This window comes from Mugil cephalus, chromosome 8, assembly GCF_022458985.1.
Source record: "Mugil cephalus isolate CIBA_MC_2020 chromosome 8, CIBA_Mcephalus_1.1, whole genome shotgun sequence".
Lineage (NCBI taxonomy): Eukaryota > Metazoa > Chordata > Actinopteri > Mugiliformes > Mugilidae > Mugil > Mugil cephalus.
Window position 1 is genome coordinate 4,520,719 of NC_061777.1, and position 25,083 is coordinate 4,545,801.

General features: G+C 41.0%; 2 protein-coding genes across 3 annotated transcripts in view; one reads left to right on the top strand and one right to left on the bottom strand.

Moving 5' to 3' along the window:
* Window positions 1-663: 663 nt before the first annotated feature.
* Window positions 664-5,986, bottom strand: fbp1a (fructose-1,6-bisphosphatase 1a). Its single transcript, XM_047592849.1, has 7 exons — window positions 5,732-5,986; window positions 4,788-4,950; window positions 4,386-4,478; window positions 3,274-3,414; window positions 3,054-3,191; window positions 2,744-2,863; window positions 664-1,386 (listed from the first exon to the last, which is right to left on the bottom strand). The coding sequence occupies exons 1-7, from the start codon at window positions 5,899-5,901 to the stop codon at window positions 1,195-1,197; spliced, it is 1,017 nt and encodes a 338-aa protein (XP_047448805.1). The 5' UTR covers window positions 5,902-5,986; the 3' UTR covers window positions 664-1,194.
* A 1,881-nt stretch (window positions 5,987-7,867) lies between these two features.
* The window catches only part of kank1a (KN motif and ankyrin repeat domains 1a), a 62,267-nt gene continuing 45,051 nt past the window's right edge, over window positions 7,868-25,083 (top strand). The window contains exon 1 of one of the 2 annotated variants that reach the window (XM_047592436.1): window positions 7,868-8,140. The gene's annotated coding sequence lies outside the window, so the exon portion shown is untranslated. Of the gene's footprint in view, window positions 8,141-16,323; window positions 16,345-25,083 lie in introns of those variants that run through there. The other variant, XM_047592438.1, reaches the window with a different exon arrangement.

Sequence of the window (25,083 nt, forward strand, 5' to 3'; positions counted from 1 at the left end):
CCAGAGCCCTCCGGTAAATTTCTCAACGTTTTAACCGCATTTCGTTTGCACATGAACCTGAGTCGAGCCTGGAGCTGAGACAATAGAGGAACAGCTGTGTGTGTGTGTGTGTGTGTGTGTGTGTGTGTGTGTGTGTGTAAACTACGCTCAGGTTCATGTGGCGAACAGCTTTTTATTGACTTTAAATGAACACATGGTGCAGGAGATTTTAGATCACCCGAGCATTCACGTGCACGTAAACTCGTATCCGTTTATCAAACGTTGAACTGTTGCACTCGTAAAGTAACTCCTGGTCCAGTATTTACAGTTTTGTTGTATCTTTCTGAGGTACTACAGGTTGAAGACAGAGGAACGTGAATGAAACGAGATGGGCGTTTAAAGGAGTGCAGAAGAAGAGCTTTAAATGTCATTGGTACTCTGTGTGCTTCAGCTGACCTTTAGCTTAAAGGTCGACTCCTTACGGATTAAATATCTCTCAACTTTGACTTATAGGGAGTCTGTCAACTTTTCATTTCAGAAATAAATATGCACGTTCATATTCTGCTGGTTTAAATCACATATGGTTTAGAAACAAGTTATTTATTGATATAATAATATAGCTGTTGAGTTAAGAAAAATAAAGTCTGAACAACATTATTGAAATAAATGATGAAAACACTGATGTGGTCCTCTGCAGGTTCATTTTGGTTTATTGAGACTTCATCATTCCAGTCATTGCTTCACATAATGAAGGCATCAAGTTTCATTGCATAGAGGTTTCGTTTGCCACGTGTAGAATGTTTCTTCATTCTAATTAAGGCACATGTGGAGGTAAACAGAGAGGGAAAGTCTTCAGGTTACCTTTTATTCAAAGTGCTTGTTTTTTTTGTTTTTGGCACATTTTTGGTCTCCTGTAGTTGCAGTGGAATGTGTGCGTTCATGTGTGTGTGAGAGCTTATGAAGAACAAGTTTTCAGCTTTACTGAACCACCTCCTTCCCGTCCACCTTCTTCTACTCATGAAAGATAGAAGCATGAAAACTCAAATTTAGCCCCTTTACCAACCCGAGGAAATCTCTTCACATTTTTGGTCTTTAAACCCCCTCCCTCCCTCCCATCTGCATAAGAAACCATTCGAAACACATTTCACATTAAGCTGAATATGAGGCCTGAGTCCCCTTTCTTTCTTTTTGGCTTATGAGCGACTCGGTGTGGTCTCACTTCCTGGCGTGTTTCCGGCAGACGGCGATGTAATCCAACACATCCTCGGAGGAGCCCATGGCCACGGGCGAGCGCTGGTGGATGTTCACAGGCTGGATGTCCAGGATGTTCTCGTAGCCGGTGGAGGCCATGCCGCCCGCCTGCTCGATGATGAAGGCCATGGGGTTGCCTTCGTACAGCAGCCGCAGCTTGGAGCGAGAAGAGACGTCACAGTTAGTTACCTCTTCAAACATAACAAAATCCTAGTTTGAAATGCTATTGTCTAATAACCAAAAGCAAATATATATATTTCTATTGTCCGAGTTATTAATTACATCTGTGATGTTCACTGAGAACAAAGTCTCAAAGTGTAAAGGACGTAAAATCCCTGAAGAAATACTATTCTTTAGATTTTAAAAGATTTAAAACATTGACAACTAACTGTGCTTCGGACTAACAGACAAGTACAAATGTACCCAAAACAAACAAACAAAAAAAAAAAAATAGAAAACAAAGGCTCTACAGTCGATAAATTAAAGTTTAAATTAAAGGCTTTGTTTGGCATTCTGATGACCCTATATCGTTTGGTTTTGCAGACTAACACCATTCTGTAAATTGAAAGAAATCTTATTTTATACTAAGCATAAAAAAAGCAAAATTCTCTTGAAGTAGTTTTGACTAACTCCAGTGAACTTCTAGCACTTCTACAAATATGTAATAATTTTAAATCAACTCTGAACTAGCAGTTTTCATTTTTTAAATAAATACAAATGTTTAGTCTATATCCTACATTTTATTTCATTATCTATATGGTTTCGATCTTTTAAAAACATTGACTTCACAGGAGAGTCGACAGTGACAGGACGGACAGGAAGCAGCGGGTGGGTGATGTTCATGTTTGGCCGCATTTTGCAAATGAAATGAAGGATGTTAAGAGTGAAGAAACAACATTGTGAAACTCGTGTGTCAAGTGTCCGTCTCACAGTGAGTGAAACTCTGGCTAATGGTGCAATTAATTACAGTCTCTGTAGTTAAAGCCTTGTACAGGTTTTCAAAAGGAATATCTTGTACTATAAATTAAACCATCAGATTAAAGCTACAGAAGTTTGTCTCCACCCTCTGGTAACAAGTGTAATTACACAAACACTATTAATAAGCACGTCTGGTGAACAGTATGCAGACAGTCTCAGTCTGTCCTCCGTGTCGTTTGCTTTCTTTTCTCATATCGACACTAAACCAGATTAACTGCACCCGGGTTGCATTTATTATTTTCTCATTCTGCAATGAATCAGTTGCAGCTACGCCTGTTGCATCTTCACCGTAAAACACATGGTCACCTGTGCACCAGCAGGGTGTTTCATTCTCACATGGGTTAGCTTCAACTGCTCCTGATCAGCTTACAGCAGACATGTGGAAAATGCTTAAATTATTCATATTTATTATTTGAAAGCACAGCACTGTGGGTTTAACCTCAAGTGTGTGTGTGTGTGAACTAGAGCAAGGTTCATGAAGTATTTTAATGGCCTTACAAACAAAAAGAATAAACACTTCAGTGCAGGATCTTACCTTTCCTTCTTGGTTCTTGGCATTTCCCGGGTATAAAAAGATTCCTCCATACATCAGCGTTCGGTGCACATCCGCCACCATGGATCCAATGTAACGGGCGTTGTAGGGCTCGCTGCCATCCTGGAGAAATGTGACAGTAGCTATTGGTACAAGGTCTGCACTATAATACTATAACAAGATAGAGCTAGGACAAAACGTGCATTGAAAAGTCAAAGAAAACTTAGACAGAACTCTAATAAAATGGATTTGCCAGATAAAAATTACAAACGTTTTATTATAAAACACTATTTTGCTTTACAGACAGTATTACCTTAGGGAACTTCTTCATCTGCACGTACTCCGTGTCAGCAGGGTTGAAGTGTTTTGAATAACCTTCATTCAAGCTGTAAATCTTGCCCCTTTTCTTGATCCTCACGTCCCTGTCAACCAGGATGAATTCACCGATCGCCTGAACAGCAAAAATTCTTTAAATAACTTTCAGACACATGGGCTTTGCATTGGAAAAAAAAAAACAGGAGGGAGGTACTGACTGGGTCGAGCATGAAGCAGTTGACTCCGTTGCCGGTGGAGAGCACCACCATGGTGGCGCTGCCATAGAGGGCGTAGCCTGCAGCCACCAGGTTTCTGCCCGGCTGCAGAGCGTCCTTCTCGCAGGGCTCGTCATCAGTGGTCTGAGGGAAACCATATACGTTGGTAGGATAAGATAAGATACGCCTTTATTCATCCCACAATGGTGGGAATTCTCATTGTTAACAGCAGCAGAGACATTCAGCAATCACACAGCCAGTGCAAATATGGGTGGACTAAAGAATAAAAGTATAAAAAAATCTAAAAAGATATGTTACAAATAAGCAAGGCAGCATTCAAGGAAGATAAGGAAGCAAATATAGAAAAGGAGTATGCTTTTATATCCTCCTGAGACCCGAGCTATTGTTTGGTATGCACACGGTTTTTGGGATCAGTTGGACCTAAGACGTATAAAAACTAAGCATCATCTCTGAACTGGACATAGTAGTTTTTGAAAAAAACAAACCAAAAAAAACACTGTCCTCATATGTGGACACTAGGATTATTTTTATTTTAATACCTCAACATGGCTGTGCAATGAACGAATTGCAAACAATTAAGACCCAACGTCCACAGACGAGTATTTGCTAATTAGCAAAAATTGCTAATTTGTTAAATTTGCACGTCATACCAAACTAGAAATGTTAATAAGCATAAATAAAAAAGTTTTAACCTTTGCTACAACTAGATGGCAGACTAAATGCGTGTAAATGAAGCGGAATAAGCTCAAATAAAAACTTAACGTCCCCATATGTGGACGCAGGGTCTCAGGAGGATATACTTATAAAGACACACGCATCTACAGTTGGGAGGGATGCAAACAGTGCAGAAAGAGCAAGTGTAAATATCTATGTACGTGCACATAAGTAAGGAACCTTTACCTGCTACAGGACAGGAGGGGTTCGCCACAGAGGGCTGCAGACCGCGATGGAAAAAGAAATCTCCAAATTTGAGTGGAGCGAACTTTCTTTTTAAACTCGGAAAATGTTGTTCAGATAGGTAATGCTACATTAGCGCAACTTTTTCACCAGTGAATATTCTTTAGCAACCTCACACTGATTACACGTGCTCATACCTTTTTATAAATGGCAAAGATGGTTCCGATGGAGACGAGACAGTCGATGTTGGAGGAGCCGTCCAGAGGATCGAAGCACACGATGTATTTACCCTGGAAACACAAAAATATAAATCAGGTCAACTGCAGCTGCCTGTGACTTTAAATATGATAAAATAGGCCGATGGTATCTGAAAATTATCAGTTTTAAAATAAATAACTGGAAAGTCCTTTTTCCTAAACCTCTCATATGAGGAAAGAAAGGAAACTGGACTGTCCTGTTTTCAGTTTGCCGATGGGTGATTTCAGAAATAAGATCTTAAATAAGTTAAAGCAGGTTTTTCAAGCTCCCGGAGAAAACTAAACGTTAAACTCGTCCAGTAGGAAGGAACAACTTTCTCCCTGGCGGTCACGCTCTCTTACCCTGGTTTCTGGATCCACAATGATGGCTTTCTCGTTCTCCTCAGACACCAGCACGCAGGAGGTGAAGGACGACTTGATCATGTTGATGACCAGATCGTTGGACAGGATGTCCAGCTTCTTCACCTGGTCACCGGTCACGTTGGTGCTGCCAGCAATCCCATAACTGATAAGACAGAAAAGATTTTTTTTTTAAAAAGTGAAAACGGGCAAGTAGGAAACATCACTTCTTCTGTGCACAAACAACCTTCTCACCTATTAACCGAGATTCAGCTCTTGGGCAGTTTGTATTACAAGAAAAAGTTCTATTTAACCAGCTCTACAGTTACACACAGGGATTGGATTGACTGAGATGAGATCGTCACAACTAGTCTGCAGTTTACATGTGATTGATTTTAGAAAGAAAAAAGTTGCAAGTGAGGCATGACACTGCACTTCTGCACACAGAAGCACTGTTGAGATGGTGATTGAGTAAAATATTGCACCAACAACAGAAGTGATTCAAAACCAAGAAAAAAAAACAAGTAGTGCAACAAACTAAATCTATGCTCGCATATGTTTTTTGTGTGGAGGGTATGGAGACAACTAGAAAAGATGAGACTGTGTCAGCAACAGGGATTAAAACAATAATACTAATAAAAAGCGTGATGAAATTTGCACATTTAAAACTCACTGGGGTGACACAAGTAGTAGCACAAACACATGCTACAACTAAATCAGACATCAAATCTGTGGAGGAAACGACTGCAAACAAGGAACATCACAAACAAATGGGCGTGATGGCTTAAGGTATGAGCTTCCCGATTGGCACAGAGAACCTGAATCTCCAGCTACACTTGCACCAGCGTGGATGCATGTGTCTGTCAGTGAATACTTGAAAACTGACAAAAAAGTAAGTCGCTGGTACCGTGCAACCAACAAAAACAAAAGTTCACGCTTTAACTCACAGGTGAGCGATGCCAGCTTTGCGCACAGCGCTGGAGATGGCCTTCACCGCCGTGCACATCGAGTTGAGCAGCGTGGTCAGCTCCCCCGTGCCTTTCGCCTTCCTGCCCTGCTCCATGAGGAAGCGGGTCACGGTGACCACGTTGGTGTCGAAGCCCCCTTGGTCGGACATGGTGGCAGAAGGGTTCCCCTGCAGCCTGGTGAGTGGAAGCTGGAGGAAACGCTGCAGGACTTAAATCCGCTGCAACGCGGAACTCTTCGGAGGGAGTGGGAGTGCGGGGGCCAATCCTGAGCTGCGGGAGAGGTGTGGCTCCCCAGCTGGAAACACGAGCGGCTCTGTGCAAACACAACCGCTCAGTGATGAAATAATAACGCTGGCAATAGAGGGATGTGACCGGCATAATAGAAGGTGCACATGCCTGCATTGAGACGGCGGTTGCGCAAAGCAGCTCGTTTACTTTTCTGCAAGTCTAACAGCGATAAGAAGAGGGTGGTATTGTTATAGATATATAGAGCCATGCTGATACCGAGTGTTTGCATTGTTCTCAACGCAAGTCTGAACATTTAAAGATTTCAATATCTATTGTTACAGTTTTTTGTATGCCTATTCTAAATGCTATCTATCTATCTATCTATCTATCTATCTATCTATCTATCTATCTATCTATCTATCTATCTATCTATCTATCTATCTATCTATCTATCTAAAGTTGTGCAGACTTGGATTTGGAAATCTTGATGTCTTAGGCTTAAGTTACACTCTATCTAATTGTGAATAATTTTCTTTTATTTCTTGACACTACACCACCGCCTCCTTCAGGCCTTTTCACGGATGTTTTTGATGGTCAGACCAGTCTCACCTCCAAAGACTGATGCGCCACCATGAGGCTATTAGACACATGGCAGATTTGCTCCTCTCTGGTGAAGGCCTGATTCATAGCTGCTGCTTTTGTTCAGTCCCATGATCACTGAGGACACAGTGCTTCCAGGAACACCTCCTCTCCACAATCCAAGTCCTCGTAATTAAAACAGGATGCACCTTAAATAAAATATATAAAAGTTGCTAACTGTATTTTCACCGTGTCATTGTGAGTTCTTGGGTCAATACTTATTTCACTTGCTACTGTAGGGGATTGTGTTCACTTGTCACAGCATCTGCACTGAAACCGAATGCATTTCGGGTCTTTCCTGCTCTATAATCCAATATTTATTCTGTGGATTTTGTGGGGGAAAAAAACACCTAATGCTGTTACAAGAAAGCGCCACAAGATGACGCGCCTGGACAGTCAACCTCATCTGGGACGCTGACTTTATTCACGACCACAACTTGTGTTGGTGCGTTTTCTAACTTCCAAATAACATTATTCTTCCAATCAACCATCCTACACGTCGAGGATCGTTCTAAGAGGCAAATCTACTAAATATTTAATTTAAGAAGCAGAGGCTTCCAAAAACCGTTCAAACGAGTCATTAGAAGAGGACAACTATTAAGAAACGTTGATATCAATGCGCCAAGCTATTTGAAATACCTTCGACGTTCCAAGAACTATATGTTTGTGCGGAAGAGAAACAGAATCAGAATCAGAAAATACTTTTGGGAGGAATTTGCCTCGGTGTTCGTTGCATAAAAATACAAATAAAATTAAACAAAATCGCAAACACCGCAATATACAAAAATATATACCTGCATTAAAGTAGAACATTAGAATTATTATTGGGACTCAGTTGAATATAATATATTCTGACTTCGCAGAATATTATATATTTAATTTATATTGAAATATTCCGCATTTCTTATAACATTGTATATATTCAAATTATATTGAAAACTAAAGTATTTCTTATAACTTTTTTCTTTTAATAAATGCGGCAAATTTGAGTTATCTAGTAGCTAGTTTGTAAACAAAGAGCTTGCGTGTTACATCAAATGCTGACTTTATCCTTAAAGCCTAAAGAAACGTTTCCGGGGGAGTATTTTTAGACAAGCGTGACAAGCCAGCGTGGATATCCTGGTTGGTCTCGGCTTGGCGCAGTAAAAGTAGGCCAAGCTGCAGGGCCAGGTAAGTTACACCTGTAGCACTCCCTAACCTTCATTTAGCAGGAGCAGCAGCGCCGAGCGGACGGAGCTCGTCTTGGCACCAACTGCGCATGACCGCGGGTCAACTCGCTGCCGTGTGCTGAGTGAAGTGAAGTGAAGGCGGACGAGTACAAAGAGGCTGGCGGTGGTGGTGCTGCTGCAGACGGGACGTGCCGTGCGCCGTGGAGATAAAGTTCAGTTCTGCGCGAAGTTGCCACGTTACCCGGACGGTTTCCCATCAAAGAATTTCACCTCAAGCCCGAATAGTTGAAGCAACGGAGACAAGGAGTTGCATTCAAGACAAAATAAGAGCGTGGGAGACACTTGGCGTCGGGTAAGTTGAACGCGTTTGCTTAAATGCTTCTGAAAAATGTATGTTTATCAAAGCATTAAATGTGTTATTTTGCGCGTAAATTGCCACCTAGACGAAGTTATCTTAAATACTTTTAGGTTCAATGCATGTCTTTTCGATGCGTGTGCTTGGTCAGGTGGTCCTGCAGCGACCAGACCGGACAATCCCATGAAGCGCTGCTGGTTAATCGGGGATTATGTTTAAAGTCATATGGTGTTTGTTGCACCTGCTCCCCGTGCCGGTTTGGAGCAGTTCCAACCAAATAAACCCATTTGCGCCGAGCAGGTATTACCCAGCGAGTAATGCAAGTGTCTCCCATGCGCTTGTATGGGTTGAACTTTGAGCTCCAAGTGCAGGGAAATATGGAAGGAGCTCAACAGGAGGCGAGGGAGGGAAGTGCCCCTAGCCTCATTGTGGCTGCTCATTATAAAGAATTGTTGGGATTTTTACCCCTCCCTCCCTTCTCTTTCTTTTACTACCCCCTCGTTATTATATGATCCATTCTGACTTCGCCTTGAGACTTCGCCTTGTGGAGTTAAAACAACTCCACAAACATCCTCACGCCGAGCATGTGGAATAGGGTTGGGTATTGACAAGGACTTCGCGATACGATACATATCGCGATACTTGAGCCAGTATACGATACATTATTGCGATATATTGCAATATTCTACAAAGAGACATTTTATATGCAGATTAAAATACAAGTTGTGTATATATCTATATATATATCTCAGATGGTGGTGATAATTCATGCGACAAACCGAGTCAAAAAACAATGTTAATCCAAACGATCCAATTTATTGCACTTGTACAGAAAAAGTGGTGGTGGAGGTGCAGAAGTCGTTCGCAATTAGCCCAAAACATGACTTTTTCCTTTTAAAATTGATATTGTATCAGAAGAAAAAGTATCACAATTAATTGTCATATCGATATTTTTTTCCCACCCCTTATGTGGAAATGTTTCTTTTGTTCTGTGCGCTCATTTCACTGCCTCCTCCTCAAATCTTGGACTACAGTACAGTGATTGACTCGTAACAAAAGTGTCTTTATGGTCCACTGAAAGCAACTGTCATCCACTTGGAAATGTTGCATACAGTGTGAATGAAGCCGCTGGTGGTCCTATCCGATATCCCAAACTTACAGCAGGGTCCTCCGTCCACTCCTCCGTTGAGTCGGCACCACCTATTTAAGGGGGCATCTTAGGGTCATAATACAGACCTGGATGGTGGTCCCTATTGTGTTGGTGAAGAGCTGGGGTCAAACAGAGGGCTCTGCATCTTCTCCCCAACTCACACTTCTCTTTAGAGAATTGATATGTCAAGGAGGGAGAAATGGAGGGGAGGGGGGGAAGAATATGAGCACTGTGAAAGAGCTTTTTAATGAAATTCTTTGGCTTCCAGTGTGGCACATTTTGGCGTATCCCTGAATCCATTTGTCTGCACTTGGGTATAATAAAGTACAGATTTTGAGCAGTGCTTTCATCCAGGAGGCCAAACAAAGAATGCCTTGAGAGATGAAAGTCCCAGGCTGGTGTGGATTTGGTGAATTTGGTGACCTTTTGTACAAAGACTTTGGGGGAAAATATTCACTTGTATCAGACTGTGAACCTTCACGAACGCCCACATTTGCCTAATACCTATGTGTGGAAACCCTTATTTCTTAGCTTGCCGTCTTTAGCACTTGAGCTAAAATTCTACCAACCGTTGAATTTTAGCGTTGCACAACATAAACTGGACAACTGGACATTTAGAAGAAGTTTTGTGGCTGTCATAGATTAAGAACAATGCACAAAATAGTCATTTATAAAACTTCTTTGGCTGGAAGAGATGCATTTATTTGATTTTACTAGAGCTTGCTACTTAAATCCTTTGGTTTTATTACAGACACTGGACCATTTGTTGTTCATATCCTCTTGTTTTCTCATATTTCCCAGATAGTTCTGAGCTCCAGCTCAAGCAACAGTAACAAGCTTAATGCTAATTCTGTACGTTGTGCATGTCTTAAAACCAACACATATACCAACACAGTCCGACACAGTCCTCACTCTGCGTACACTTAAGCAGATCTGGTGGAAGCGCAGCCTGGCGTCGGTTGGTACTTCGGCCTTAGCTGCGCTCTGAGTCCACATCATCAGGTTGCTCTCTCAGCCCAAGGCGGACATATGGCCGAGGTCTCTCAATTAGCACCTTGGTGAGACGAGCCTCCTGTCCACGACATCAAAGCCGGACCTCCACCACTCGGATGTGTCGCCCCCCTGCCGCCGCCGCCCCTGCCTTGTGATTCTGACTCCCATCCCTCCAGTGTTTGTTAGGAGAAAATGACTTCCACCACACGCCCATGTTTGAGCAGTTTGCTCATCAAATCTGGCCTCTGCTTTTCTTGCGGGTGCACATTTTTTGTGGAATCCCTGCAGTGCTGTATTCTCTGTAATTTTATGTGCAGGGGTTGCTGAGTTGTAATTTTAGTTGTGGTCAAACATCTGTGCATACTTGTGTTCTCTTGCACTTTTAGTGCTAAAAATAATACTTGGTCTGCGCTAACTTGAAAAAATGTAATTTCTTTGCGTGTAACCATCTGCATTCTTATCTCATATTACTTCTGAGAGCATTACTGCTGGGTAACCTTGAAGAAACCACTCTTACTTACTCTTGGTTTGACTGAGGGGAGTTGTACAGTTGCTCAGATTTTCAAGTGTGTGTGATAAAGACCTACACACGCCCCAGAGGCTGACCTGTTATTACAAGATACTTTGAATTGTACATCTACTTAACCATCAGAGCTCGCCTGCAAAGACAAAAAAAAAAAAACCTCCAGAGAAGTTTAGAAATGCACATATTTGATGAAAGATGTGTCTGTTTATGGCAGATTACACTGAAGATATCACACAAGTAGCCTCTGGGCACAAACCAGGAAAGTTGGAAAAAGAAAACTAGATCTATGCTGCGGATTCTAAATGCAGAAGTTGCTGAATGTATTAAAAAAAAAAAAAAAAGAAAAGGGAAAAATCAAGCTTTGGGGAATCCTACTAAAAGATTTCCAGCAGCTTGGCGTTGGCTGCCAGACCAGCACCACACTGTTTGCAAATTTGTGAGGAAGTCATTATTTGAATGATCAAAGCTTTGGCAAGACTGCTCCAAAATCTTTTTTTTTTTCCTTGCTGGATTTCATCGGCTTAACCGAGTCAGAGTGGCCTGAGACGGCACGAGAAACAAGCTTTTTTTTTTTTTCTTTTTTTAAACACTCACCGCAAATATATTCTCAAATAATGTTTACTTTCATATTTAAAGGCTTTTTCGGTTGAGTACACCTCTCTCAACCTTGAAGCCAACTCAAACTTCTCCTGCCCGCTAATGTTTTGTGGGGAACTGTTTGGGACATTTATCAATAAGTGTTCTTGTGGCCTTGAGAAACGTCACCACTTGCTGTGCAACGTGTTCTTGCCCCACTTGTTCGAGCTGTGATGCATTAGGAGGTAAATTGGTTTGAAAATATGCTGCTTTTCCAAATTACCGAACGACTATTCTCCATCTTCCTATCCTGCAGAGTCTGTACTTCAGAGTCAAAGTTGCCAAGTCCAATTTGCCAGAATGGAGGTCCAGAGTTCATGTCCCTGATAGTGAAAGAACTGGACGTCTTCCAAAATTTTAAATGATGGTGTTCTATAATGCAAACATTTTAGTTGTCTCTCTTAAACCCTTTGGATTTAGGTAACTTCCTTCTTTGCTGAAATGGTTAAAAAAATGGATTGCAAGTTTAATGTAGGACTTTTTAAATGTTCTAGATTCAAACTACTAACTTTAAATGTGGCTTGGTACATAGCTCCGGTCCTCCTTTGTGTCCAAAAGCATCTTAATCAGCGGAAGTTGTTGCTGACAGTTAGACTTGATAACCTCTTCTGCCTTTAAAGCACAAAGTGCTGAAGTTCGTCTCTAGCTCCAAGCTAGTGCCTCACTTATTATTTTATTTTTTTATTGATGTTGCATGCAGTGTAACTTAGAGAGCCCTTCTTCATATCATGTTCCAGCTGCACACAGTTTTCACTCCTGCATGCTTCAACCTGTGTGAAGTTTTTGTTGGGTAGAAAAGTTGTCGTGGTAAACATGAGTAGAGGCATCGCTCGGTGTGGCTCGGATTAACCCCGGCTAAACCTTGAAGTGTGTTTCACAAAGATGTTTTGTTTCCTGGTATGTTAATCCCTTTCCCCCCATTCATGCTTCCTCTCAGTCACCGTGTGCTCTTTAGTGCCCTTAAGATCAGAGGTGATCTATAAGATAAAATGAAATGAGTTTTTGCTTACTTGACTTCCCTACTCCCTACCTGCTATTTTACTCTCTTCAGTGCGGCTGGAGTTATATAAAACCTTGACCACACTCTATTCCATGTGCTTTATCCAGTCTTTAGGTGCAATTAAATGGTTTCTATGGCTCGCCAACTTTGTGCTTTTGTGCTAATGCGACAGTCCTGTGAAATGAAATTAATTACACGGAAAGACGTCCACAAGAAAAGGCACCGTTCTTGACGAAGCACGCTATAAATGATTGTTTTGATACGTTGACCATAATGGGAGGAGTGGCAGAAAAAGAAAACAGTGTGCTAAAGCAAGGAATGCCAAAACAATCAATTACCTTTCAATGCCTTGCCCATGCTTCAAGGGGAAAGGAGGTTCTTTACTGACTCTATATAAAGTGATATGTATGTTTGGCATCAGCAGATTTACTTGAAATGTGCATGAAGGGAAAATGATTCATTGTAAATACTTCTTAATGCTGTAGTTAGTCTGTTTTAGAAAAAAATATAGACATTAATGGCATATTTATGGAGGTTATGGCTGCATCAATGTAGGAATTTTAAAAGGCTAAACACTTGATAATTTCTTCCAGAGATTATGTCCTGATCAAGTAGTTTTTTTTTGCCCCCGATCCGTTACTGATGTTTTACTATTCGGTATCAACCAATACAGTCTTGAATAAACAAAATGTCGTCCCCTGGACATTGATAAAGACTTTTCTTATCCCCCTTTTCAAGTCCAATAAATATGTCCGTCAAAGCTAATGGGTTAATGGAGAGGGTTGCGTGTACAGAAGCTCCAACACATGGTGATAACTTGTGATCTGTACTCTAGAAATGTTCTGGTCATCCAACGCCATTAACCCTGCAACCTTCTCTGTAATCTTCTTCCTACTTTTGGTAGCTGTGACGCGCCAGCAAAGAGGAAGAAGACGTTTTAACGCTACAGGTTTATGGCAGACCTAAAACGAATAAGACCAGGCTAAGCCAAAGGTGGAGTTGATCAGATTATGTTAGAAATGCCTGAATTGGCACTGATACAGATGGTACCGATGATACCTTTTGACTCAATCATTATCTAAAACAATGCAAAGTCTGAGCATGTGCTGAAAAGTCATAATTAGCGTACGTTTTTCGGAAAAAGCCTGTGAAGATTAGTCTTTATCTCAAATAATTTGCCAGGTAGTTACGCCACATAGTCACTTTCTCATCCCTCACATGTGAAATGACTTGCATGATTACAGTCTTTGGAGGGCACTGCCAATACGTGTCTGAGCCAGTCGCCAAAGACATTAGTGGTGCTGGTGAAGGAGAGGATGGATGCATGAGGGAATGAAATGAAAAGAAAGGTCTTTATTGGGGCATTAATTAGGTCATGCCGCCTAGTGCAGGATGAGTCATCAAGCCTTCAAACTGTACCGTTGCCATTAAAGAATATATTTTTCATTCTCATTGTTATATGGTCGTGGACTGAAAGCCAAATTAAAACTCCAAATATTTAAAGAAAAACTATTTTTTTTATAGGGATTTAATGACATTATTAGGATTTTCTGGTAGCCTATACTCTAATACCAGTAGATTAATTTACTTTGTGAGTAATTCTAGGCGGTACTCACTTATTCATACTGGCTATTAATGCATTACATTCTGCACGGTATTAAGAAATCTTAAATATAATCCTGCTAACACCCGTTGAAACCAGCATCAGTCTGACAGGACCAAGGATTCAACCTGTGCTAGGGATCAGCAAAGCACTCAACACCCTTCTCTACCAAACATCCAGCCAAAAATCCAGCACTGTTCAGAGGGAAGTGTCAGGTCATAGAGAAAGGCTCATCCTCACCCTGTCATTATCCCCCCAGATAAACGTGTGAATGAAAAAAACAAAAAAAATCCCGCCTGTTTCTTGTACATTAAGCAGGACAGGGCAGGTGCAGAGAGAATTCAGGGCTCAATTGATACTGTGATAATCCCTCAGCTATGCAGACATGCACAGACTTCGCTTGTCAAGTTGAAGCATTCCACGAGAAGGCAGCTCGGGCCGTGATTCAATTTAGCCAGAACTCCCGCTCCCTCAGCAGAGCTAACCAGCCGTAAACAGATGGCATGCAAGCATTGTTTATCAAAAATACCATATTCTGCTTTATTATTGGCTTCCTATGTTAGTTTTTATGAGTCTGAACTTTAGTTTCTCGCAAATCTATAATGCAAGAAGTCACCAGATTGTTAGAGAATAAAAAAAAAATATATAATTCCAAGTCCGGATTCCTTTAGAAGAAATGCTTGCTTGGACAAATAGTTGGTTTGATTGGCTGCATTCAGGTGGTGCAAGAGGCTCTTTAATTAACCGTAGTATGTTGTAGCTGAACGCTCACCCTCTCTAGGCTTCATTGATGGCGTTCAAACGTTTGTGATTTGCTTCTTTACAGATGACAGAGGCTGTGGTCATCTTGGGTTCACATCAGTTGTCATGAATATCTGTCTTTTTTTTTTTTAACATCTTGACAAGATGACGTGATACGATCGTACGATTTTAGAATGAACTTTGGTTTGAGTTCTTTTTTTGCTACAGTCAGTATGTTTACATGCATGTGATAAAAACAAATTATTGCCTTAATCCGACTTTAACTGGACAACATAAGAGCATGTAAACGCGTTACTCCGACTAATATCAGAGTTCTCCTTATCCGACTAAGACACCCAGATAATGCGATTGGAAATAGATTTTCTCTGGCATGTATACAACTTAATTGGACTTTAACTGGACTATGCGTGTGTGCATGCTCCACAATCACTGCGCTGGTGTATGACCCCAGAACAAAAACATCCAAGAAAGCCGGTCACTGAAGAAGAAAAACGTCGGTAGAAGAACCACCTGAGGGACAGCGCCATCTTATCTGCGACAGAAATAGTGCACACATTATGTGTGAGATCTAAAAAAGCTGAACTATCATCCATCTGGTTGTTTTGCAGCATGAACAACTCCTGTTCATTATTTGACGTAATAGGTCAACCGGAAAGGGGGCCCTATTAATCCGCTGACAAGACACATATCACCACCTAGTGTGGAGGAGGAGGAGGAGGAGGAAGAGGACATGTTCCTGTCGGTTATTCGAGTTTCTCCATTGCATGTAAACTGGGACAAGGACCATATTCAGAAAGTTGAATTTTGAGCATAGCTCGACTAAGCTGTGCATGTAAACAAAACACTTGGCCCAAGACCTGGATTGAATTGGTTTAGTTCTCGGTATCGTTTGCATAATGCTCTGAAGCAGAGATGAAAGTTTTCACATTTGTTTATGTACAGGTTATAAAGACACCATTAGTCATTATCCTGCTATTTTATTTGTGGATCTCTCCCAAAGTACTGATCATCATCTTACAACTGAAAACAATGTGTTAATTCAGTTTGACTTTGATCAGCAATAACTTGTAACTGTTTTTTTAACCTTCTTCTTGGGTAATCGCGGGTTCATCTCTTAATGCTGTCTTCATTCCATAAAATAAAAATCCATCCATCTTGCCTTTTTTCCGCCTTGGTGCCGCTGGAAACTCTCCCCACCAGCTTCACTCTCTTCACCACAGAACGAGCTGTTGAATTTGTCTCCTGCCTGGGATGCCACTGTTTACGGCTGAGAGAACACCCCCTGAGCCTCGGCCCACTAGCCGCCCGCCTGCTCATGTTACAGCCTCCCTGGCTGGATGGGATCGTCGGGTTACAGTGTGTGTCTGTTTGGTGTCTGCGCGGCTGTGTTGTGATTGGCTCGCGCTCCGCCGTGTGAGACAGCGCCGGGTGACGTCTCCATGTTAATCCCTCGCTCTCTATCTGGTGGTGCTGGGTGCTGTCTGTGAGTTGGAGCGAAATGCATTTGCAGGATAACTTTGTTGCCTTTAAGGTGAGTGGAAAATATGAATTAATTTAACTGAGTTCCTTCAGCAACTGTTGCTCTTTGTGTGGATCATTTCTGAGATGCTGTGCATTCATAAAAGCACTTATTTGTTTGGGTTATAATTTGACACTGTGCCACCACTAGATGCCACGTTGAGTTTTAATCTCTTTATCGTAATTAACAGCAAACTTTCTGATAAAATGCGGAAAAAAACACACTTTTTGTATCGTTCTTTATGTTCTGAATGGCATTGGGTTGAACTTTAAAGTATGTCAGTTATAGGTTGTGCATATCCTAACTGGGATACTGTGGCATGTGGCGAGAAAGAAAATGTAATAAACGGGAATATGGTTTTCTCCTGTTCCATGTTTAGGATACTCACGTGCTTTTAAACCACTAGTTGCTTTCATCTTCAGTATCAACTTGCACATGTTAGTACAGACCTTGTACCTGTTTTTATTATTGTTAATCTGATTGTAAGTATGAGAAAAAAATGCAGAGGAGTGTACACGTGAGATGGTTTGAGCTGGTTCAGGGGTCTGGTCGGTTGAGTTTTGTTGGAGAGGGGGATGTTTGTTGTGTCTACAGCTGCCTTTCCACACATTCCCAGTAAACCTTTTTGTTCTGGGTTGTGTAGCTGTCAAAAAAACCTTCAAGACTTTGTGATGCGTATCGCGATATTGGGGTCACTATACGATACATTATTGTTATTATGATATTGTGATATAGTGCAATATTCTACATAGTTCGCTAAGAAATTTTGAATGCAGCTCAAAATACAGGTTGTACATATGTACATCAGGTGACAGTGATAATTCACTGGACAAACTGAGACAAAAACAATATTAATCCAAATGATCAATTTCCAATTTATTGCACTTGTGCAGAAAAAGTGGTGGTGGAGGGAAGTGTGGAAGTTGTTCATGATCGGCCCAAAACATGACTTTTTCTTTTAAAGTTGATATTGTATTGGATTGTATTTGCTTGAGCTTTAAACCTGTTGTTGTGAGTTGAAGTCTGTGCTTTATTCACGTAGCCTCTGGTGCAGAATGGATGGACCTGAGTAGCATCAGTCCCCAAAGTTTGATCTATGTCCTTGTAGGACTGATGTAGGAGGAAAAGCTTGAACTGTCCAATAAATTAGTCAGTTCATATTAGGCCTGGTTCATAGTTGACGTGATTGACCCGTTGGCTGCCATACGGTGGCCATGCGGCGTAAAATGTGCAGTGCAGACTGTTTGCAACATGGAGAGAATGAGGCTTTGATAGGAAGTTGACCGCTCTCACGAGCAGTGACATCAAAGTTTGACGGTGACATCTGGCAATATTGGAAATGCCTCTCCTTGTCCAGATCTAGGTAGGAACCAGAGACACGAACGCACCATCCTGGTCCTTACTGCAGTTAAGGGGGCAGACATACCACTGTCTCTTGTGTTCCACATTCTTGTGCTTTTGCCAGCGTCAGTTGAGCAACAACAAACATTTTGCGATATCATCGGCCTGGTTTGCGTCTATGAACCAGGCCTTACCCCTCCTCTTCAGAAATATCCCTACTTTGATATGAGTCTTTTATTCAGCTCATGCTCATCACCCACCATTTTAAAAGAGACATCTGTGCAAACCTGGAGGTGCCATCTTTGAGTCTGGTATCCAGTTGTTATGGGGGTGGAAAACCATATCGTAGAAGCCATATCTTCAGTTGGGCCAGACTTGAACGACTAGTGAGCTGGTGACCTAGGACACACCAGCTGATAGGCTTGTAAATTTTGCATATGCATGAGAGGAAAATACTGGTGTGTGTGTATATATGGAATATTGGGAAACACTGGATGTAGTTGAGGGACTGTGGACAAACAGCTTGTGGTTAGTGTGGGTTGTACAGACTAGTTGACGCATCATGTTTACTAGTAGCTGATCACGTGACAGTAACAACTCTTCTCTGGACGGCAGTTGGTTCACAACTTCATCAAACGTCACCAAAGGAGGCTGCACATCAACTATTTGATAAAGTTATTAGATGTTAAGCTGCAGTATATGGAGAAGACTTGGAGTTTCTTGGAGCTGTGGAGCACTATTAAATACTATTGATGGTGCTGATGTGCTGCCTGTTATTATACAGGCTATACATATCTGCAGCTCACAGTATGTAGCACATGAGCCGTCTGTTCTCCGCATGTGTGTTCAGGTCAAGAATATAGAAGATTTCATTACTTTCTACTGTGTTTTTATTAGTGACGTTGTCAGAGACTAGACTAGTTGACTTTCCTCATAAAAAAAAATCTGAACTTGCTCAACTCCTAGAGTGTATAATGTGTGTAAACCCCGAGAGTGTAACTGTAATTGCGAGCTGTTGACTGGGGAGGAAAGATTATGTATTTGTCACATCCTTTTGGAAGTAATCATCTGGACACTCGGGGATTTTTTTTGCTAACATTCCAGCATTTTAACACAGATGGCAGCCATGCAGCAAACTGGCCCTTTCTGAAGTGTTTCCTCCTCCAATGTAAAACACGGCAAGTTCTAGATGAGTCTCCACATCCACACACGAGCATCCTCCCTGTGAATGATGGATGTCCAGTGACTTACAGTGAATCCCTTTTAAAGCTCTAATAATGAGTTGTTTTGGGAACTTTTCTTGAAATTTAAAGCGGACGTCTGCCTTCCAACCTAAAAGGAAGTCGCCACAGTCAGGTGAAAACAACAATTCTTTTGAAGTGGCTCCGAAAACGGAAACAAAGCCGCTTTCTGTCAGCGAGTGGTCTTTCATAAAAACCTGTCTGCGGCTGCATGCCTTTGATTTGGTGCATAAACATCTTCCTGCCGAACGTCGGGCGTTTCTCGGTAAACTGTTAAACTGCAGCAGTAAATTATTTCCCCTTGCGGTCAGCGGTGCTTTGTTTACAGTGGAGATTGACTCCCTGGTGACAGCATTGATCTTATCTGCTCCGGTTAAAGCTCCTGTGCACATAAAGGCTGTCCGCCGTCAGCAGACCGCACGGAGAGGGTTTTAATATGAGCCTCCATTTACAGGAGGCTGCGTTTCATGATTGCACGTTCATTAGAGGGTAAATACTGACTACAGGATCTGAAATGATCACATAGATTATTGAAGAAATGTGTAATTATTCAGTGTTTTTAGTGTGTGTGTGTGTTTACTGAAACAGAAGAAGTAGGAATCTTTGTCACCATCTTCTCTTCTTCTAGCAGCTTTGATGCTAGCCAACTACCGTTAAAACAGGAGAGGACGTGTTGATGCAACTGAGTTTTGGTTTATGGCAGACCTAAAATAAATAATTACAAAAGATAAGGCTTGGCTGAAACCCAATACCCATTTAAAAGGAAAAAAAAAATAAAAAAATGCGTCCTCCTGATACCGATCAGGACATCCTAACTTGCAGATATGGAAATCGGTTGTTGCTTCAGCAAAACAAGGTCTGTAGAGAAGTTTGCTCGACAATGGACCGGCATCCTCTCGGGTTTCAGTTTCCACAAAGTGAAGGGGCAGGTCGCCATGGCAACTCCGTCCGCAGGTGCTCCCCGAGCCGTCCCACGTCGCAGTTTGAGGGGCAGGTTCTTTACAGCTCTTCTCTTGAGGTCATTCTTGATTAGTTATAGAGAAGTAAAGGCGCATATGCTTTTGACTCGCCCTCATTATTATTAATGATTGAAAACTAACCTCTGACTGCAGTAAAATAGCCGTGTTCCTCTGAACTACGTGGTCAGAGAGCAGATAAACTCGCTGCTATAAGTGAGCATGTTTTGTTTAGTCAAATTAGAGACGGAGCTTCAGCACTGACTTGTTTGTTGAGGTCTATAGTTGACGGATGGTACTTATGGATGACTTGAATCATATAGTTTAAAACGAGACTTAAAACAAGAGGTTTCTTGTACCGGCAGATGTCACCAATGGAGCCTTTATAAATTAATCTATTGACTATCTTTTCTATTATTTCTCAATTATATTGTGAGTAGTCGATTAGTCCTTTGGTTAACCACTTATTAATTACCAGAACTAATAAATATATTGTACTTTTAAACTTTTATTCAATCCTAATCATGATATACACAGATCAGCCACAACATTATGACCACTGAGAGACAAAGTGAATAACATCCTGTGACATTTCAATGTTCAATGTTCAGCACCCTGGTGTCTGTATATATGTATAATTATTCAGTGTCAAAATGTCAATATCCAAGAATTTAATTTGTGTTTCCATATGACAATAAATGTAAAAGTGTTTAGTTTGTGATATTTACAGCTTCATATATTTTAAATCTTTCAGATATTTAGTTGCTTGGTGATGGACGACGTATGCAGCTTGTGATTTTGAGCTTTATTGTCACTTTATTGCAAGAATTGTCACACGGTTTCATTAGTTGGTCCTAGTGTCACACAATTATCATTGTGCTGTTTAGTGTTAGAGAGTATTGTCAAGTGGTAAAATGACTGGGATCATGTTTCCAAAGCTCATATTTAGAGGACATATGGAACTGAAACGGACATGCGTTTCCTCACCAGGCTTTGACCAGAGATGTACTGGGTGATATCTGACAGTTCATCTGTTGTTCACTGTTGTTACAACCTCCCTCCCTTCCTCTTGCTTCTAGCCGTTTTACATATTCAGCGACATCTGCCACCAAACCTCCCCACCAGCTAACGCTGACTGTCCTTGCCCTCTGGTGTGGCTGAAATAACAGCAGAGCTCAGGTCATCACTCAAGTCAATATTTGTTCATGGATGGCCGTCTGTTTTAGAGACGCTCAGTGATGCCGGAATAAACGCTGTAGAAAATCTGACTTGGGTTGATGAAGGTGTGTTTGCTTGGTATTCATTTTATATGATAAAATACCCACAATTAAATTTATAATAATAATTATGAGTAATTATATTTGTTTGAGGCTTGTGATGTTTTGGAGGAAACCTGTGGTTTGTGGTAAATTGTTGAAGTGGATGATGAATGTGGAGTTTTCTCCACTGCCCACGTGAAAAAGTGCTGCCATCTTTAATCTTTTATACATACAGTATTTGTACTTTTCTTTTTAGAACGGCACACAGTATCCCTACAAGTGACACACATTTCTGGGAACTTCTGCAACAAAATTTGATTTGATTTCCATTTTAGAAAGACAGAATTTCACAGGTGTGTTCACAGTTGACTTCAGTTGTTTACTTGCTCTATGCTTTCATTTTATCAGTGAAATGAGACATTAAACTTCTCACATTTCAATAAAACTAGGAAGAAATATTGGAGTGTACTAAAACTTTTGACTGGTGGTGCACATTCTCGCTTGTAGAGCTGTGAGAACAAGAACAAAGTTCATTCTGCCCATGTTATTAATATTTCATGTGAAACTCTAGTGCCGAGCTCCGGGGAAGTCCTCATAGGCCCCTCCCACTGCAGCATGTGTTACACGTGCTAAGCATTGTGGGAAATGCAGGAGATGGACGAGGAGAGGCACTTTTTTTCAATTATTTTTGGATTGGACCATTGCTCCATTTGGTCCATTGGATCGTTTCTCTACCACTGGCATTCCCTCTTTTTCTGCATAAACCACGCCCACTTCCAATTTTTTGACCAATAACAGAATGGTAACCAATCACCACACGGACAAAAAAAGTTTTGTTGCGTTGATGTGTCGAGAAGCTGCTACAAACTCCCAAACAAGGGCAAAACTCCATCATTTTTGGTAGCCAGAGGAGCCTGTGCCTTTCTGTTTGGTTTTAGATCATTTAATTTCTCCGATTCATTCCTACCAAGCCAAATATAAAATAAATGCAGCTTACGATTAAATCACTTAATCATGGGGTTCCATTGCTGTACAAGCTGTCAACGTGTGGGACTGTGGTTTAGTTCTGCTAACACAGTTAAAAAAAACACATGGTTGGTAAAACCATGACTGTTCATGAGCAATCAAAGCAAACAGAGTCGTTTTGACCGAGTTGTATGAATTGATGTTGTTTTTATTTCTCCTCTGAAGCATTCCCAACGGTGACGTTTAAAAAAAAATTCCCACAAACACCCCGGGAGTTAATCCCTTTGTTTGGGTGGAAGTGGAGATCCTCCAGCCATAATGTCACAGTGTTTCCAGTGGAATGTCCCCCCCCCCACACTCACCCCCCTTATTGTCAACCAGGGCGACTCCCACTGGGAAGATGCCCCCCCCCCCCATCCCACCCCGTCACACGCTCAGCCCTTCACTGCCAGCACAATACAATGCGTTGCATTATACCTATGAAGGCATGCTACTGTTTTTGTAGCCTATGACCCCGTGACCACGAGCCCGGTCCAAGATAATGAAAGGGATGACACGGAAGTCATTAGTTAGTCCCACAGCTATTACAACTTCCTCTGCTCCACCATGGCTGGGAATCCACATTTGATTTTGTCAGAGTCTAAACCGTTTTCTTTTTTATATCGGCATGGTGAAATATGTGACTATTCTTACTCTCTAAGCCATACTGTTATAACACAACATTACAAAACTGAATTAACGAATGTTTTGCATATTTACTAAACTAAACGCTGTTTTATGCCATGATTTTTGAGCATTTGGTCTTTAAATGACTATAAATAAGTACAATGAACATCACAATTTCAATGTACTATACAATATAATTGATTTATGATTGTAATTAAGATGGAAGAGCAGCAGATTTTTTCCATCTGAAAAACTCTAAACGGCAAATATTTGTCACTTTCTGTCATTTCTAATAGATTTAAGTATTAGAAGTCAAAAAGATCAAAAACACACTGATATCTTTTATTAAACTTGGTTTATTCATGCATATTATTCCCAAACTGATAATGTATTTTTTTAACCATTTGGAACTGTGCAATTAATCACATGATGAGGACAATTGAATTAATAATAAAATTAGTTTTATTTTACTTTTTAAATAAAATAGTCAAACATTTTGCACATTAATAGTTGTTTCTGGGATAATGAAGAAAGCACATATATGCCTTAAAATGAAACAAGTTGTTGCAGTGTTTTTTCATTTGTTTTTGTTTTGCTTAAATTTAGGTTTCCTCCTTCTTAGGCCATGTGAAATACTGCATCTCTCTTTTTGCCCTAAATACTTTGTTTTTGTGTTTTTGTCTGTTGTTTTTGTTGTTGTTGTTTCTGACCTCGACCTCTGCTGCAGAAAATTGCAGGAATCCTTCAGATTCCTTCACACGTCAGCATTTTTACTTATTTTTTTTGCAGTTTAAACTTTTAGGTTCTAGTGAGAAACTGCTTCTAAGATGTCAGCCTGTAGTTTATTTTATTTTATTATCGGTCATCTTTCTTCACTCGGCCCCTCTCTGAGGCAAACTGTTATTTTAGCGACTTCCTGAGGCCGTTGAAACTTTCCTGTATGAAGATGTGTTTCATTCACCAACAACGTGACAAACCCGAGTGTCTGTCAGTGCTGAAGGACGAGGGTTGTGTTTGTCCCAGTGTTTTTCCACTTATTTCTGCAGGACTGGGGTTCATATCCTGTAAATACCAAGAGGTTTTGTTCATTTATTTTTTTTTTGCCAGTTTTTTTTTTTTTTTGGAAGCACATAAGATTTCGCTACGTTGGGTACAGATTAGTTTTTATCCCTTAACGGCAGATTGTATTACAACATTTACATTTATGTTTTTATAGACCCCTTCATGGCCTACGTTACTGTGACATCAGGATGTTAGCTGGAGGTAAAACAGACGGAAGCATGAGGCGTGAACACTTTCAGCCATGAAAATGTCGTCTTGCTGTATTTTTTTTCTGGGGCCAAAACCAAAGAATGAAAAACACTAACTTGAAGTTTTATCGCGTACAAGCCACTGCCAGTCGTAGATAACTTTGGTTTGGCTTTGGTGATTAAAAGAAAGGATCTGAGTAAGACAACAACAACAACGACACTTCATAACAGATAAGATTAATATGTAAAGCATCATCAGTTTTGGCCTGGATAACGATATGGATTCGAGTAAAAGGGAACTGAAATTACGTTAAGTTGGTCATTATTTGGGTGATTCCTGTTACGTTAATGCTAACCGCTAGCTAACACAATGCGAGTTGTGTCTACAATGGTTCCACTTCTTGTAATATATTTGCTGGAGAGGCTTCACTTGATAAAGACAGACCAGACTTTGTCCCCTCTGTGTCCTCCTTTGGTCAAATTGTCCATCCAGTGACAGAGAGTGTAGAGGTCGGTGAATATGGTCCCATCACTCAGAGTCAGCTTTTTAAATTAACACTCACGGTCTCTGGGAGTGAGTGTATTCATATATTCTCTAAAATAATACGTTTTCATCATCCTTTCTTGCCTAAACAGTCCATTGAAATATGCTAACCAGCGTTTACAGGCTATAGTGTTTGAGATGTTTTGCCTCCAGCTAAGCCCCGCCCCCTCTAAAAAACATCCCACTGTTTACAAACTGCAAAGAGGTCTATAGGTGCCATGCTGTTACCTCTAAATCTGCTGGAGTGTCCACCACTCTCTCTTCCTTTGTCCCTGCATTTCCTCATCTCGTCCCCCTAAGGGACTAAATTAGACTTTCAAATATGTGAATAAATGTGTGCACAGCTTTGGGTGCCTGGGGCAGCTAAACGGGAGAAAGGAGTTCCTTTTTGGTGCCTCATCGCTACTGTCACCACCCCCCTCCCATCCTCCTTCCTTCCCCATGCACACCTTTTCATATCCCCATCTCTCAGTGGAACAAATCATTTAGCTAATGGGATTAGTCTTCCCTCTCTCCCTCCCTTCCTCC

Excerpts from the sequence above, each read along its gene's own strand:
- fbp1a (XM_047592849.1), bottom strand. The coding sequence starts at position 5,901 with ATGTCCGACCAAGGGGGCTTCGACACCAACGTGGTCACCGTGACCCGC. Across the intron at positions 3,415-4,385 it reads TCTTTGCCATTTATAAAAAG|ACCACTGATGACGAGCCCTG; the intron begins GTATGAGCACGT and ends GGTTTCCCTCAG. Across the intron at positions 1,387-2,743 it reads CCAAGAACCAAGAAGGAAAG|CTGCGGCTGCTGTACGAAGG; the intron begins GTAAGATCCTGC and ends TCTCGCTCCAAG.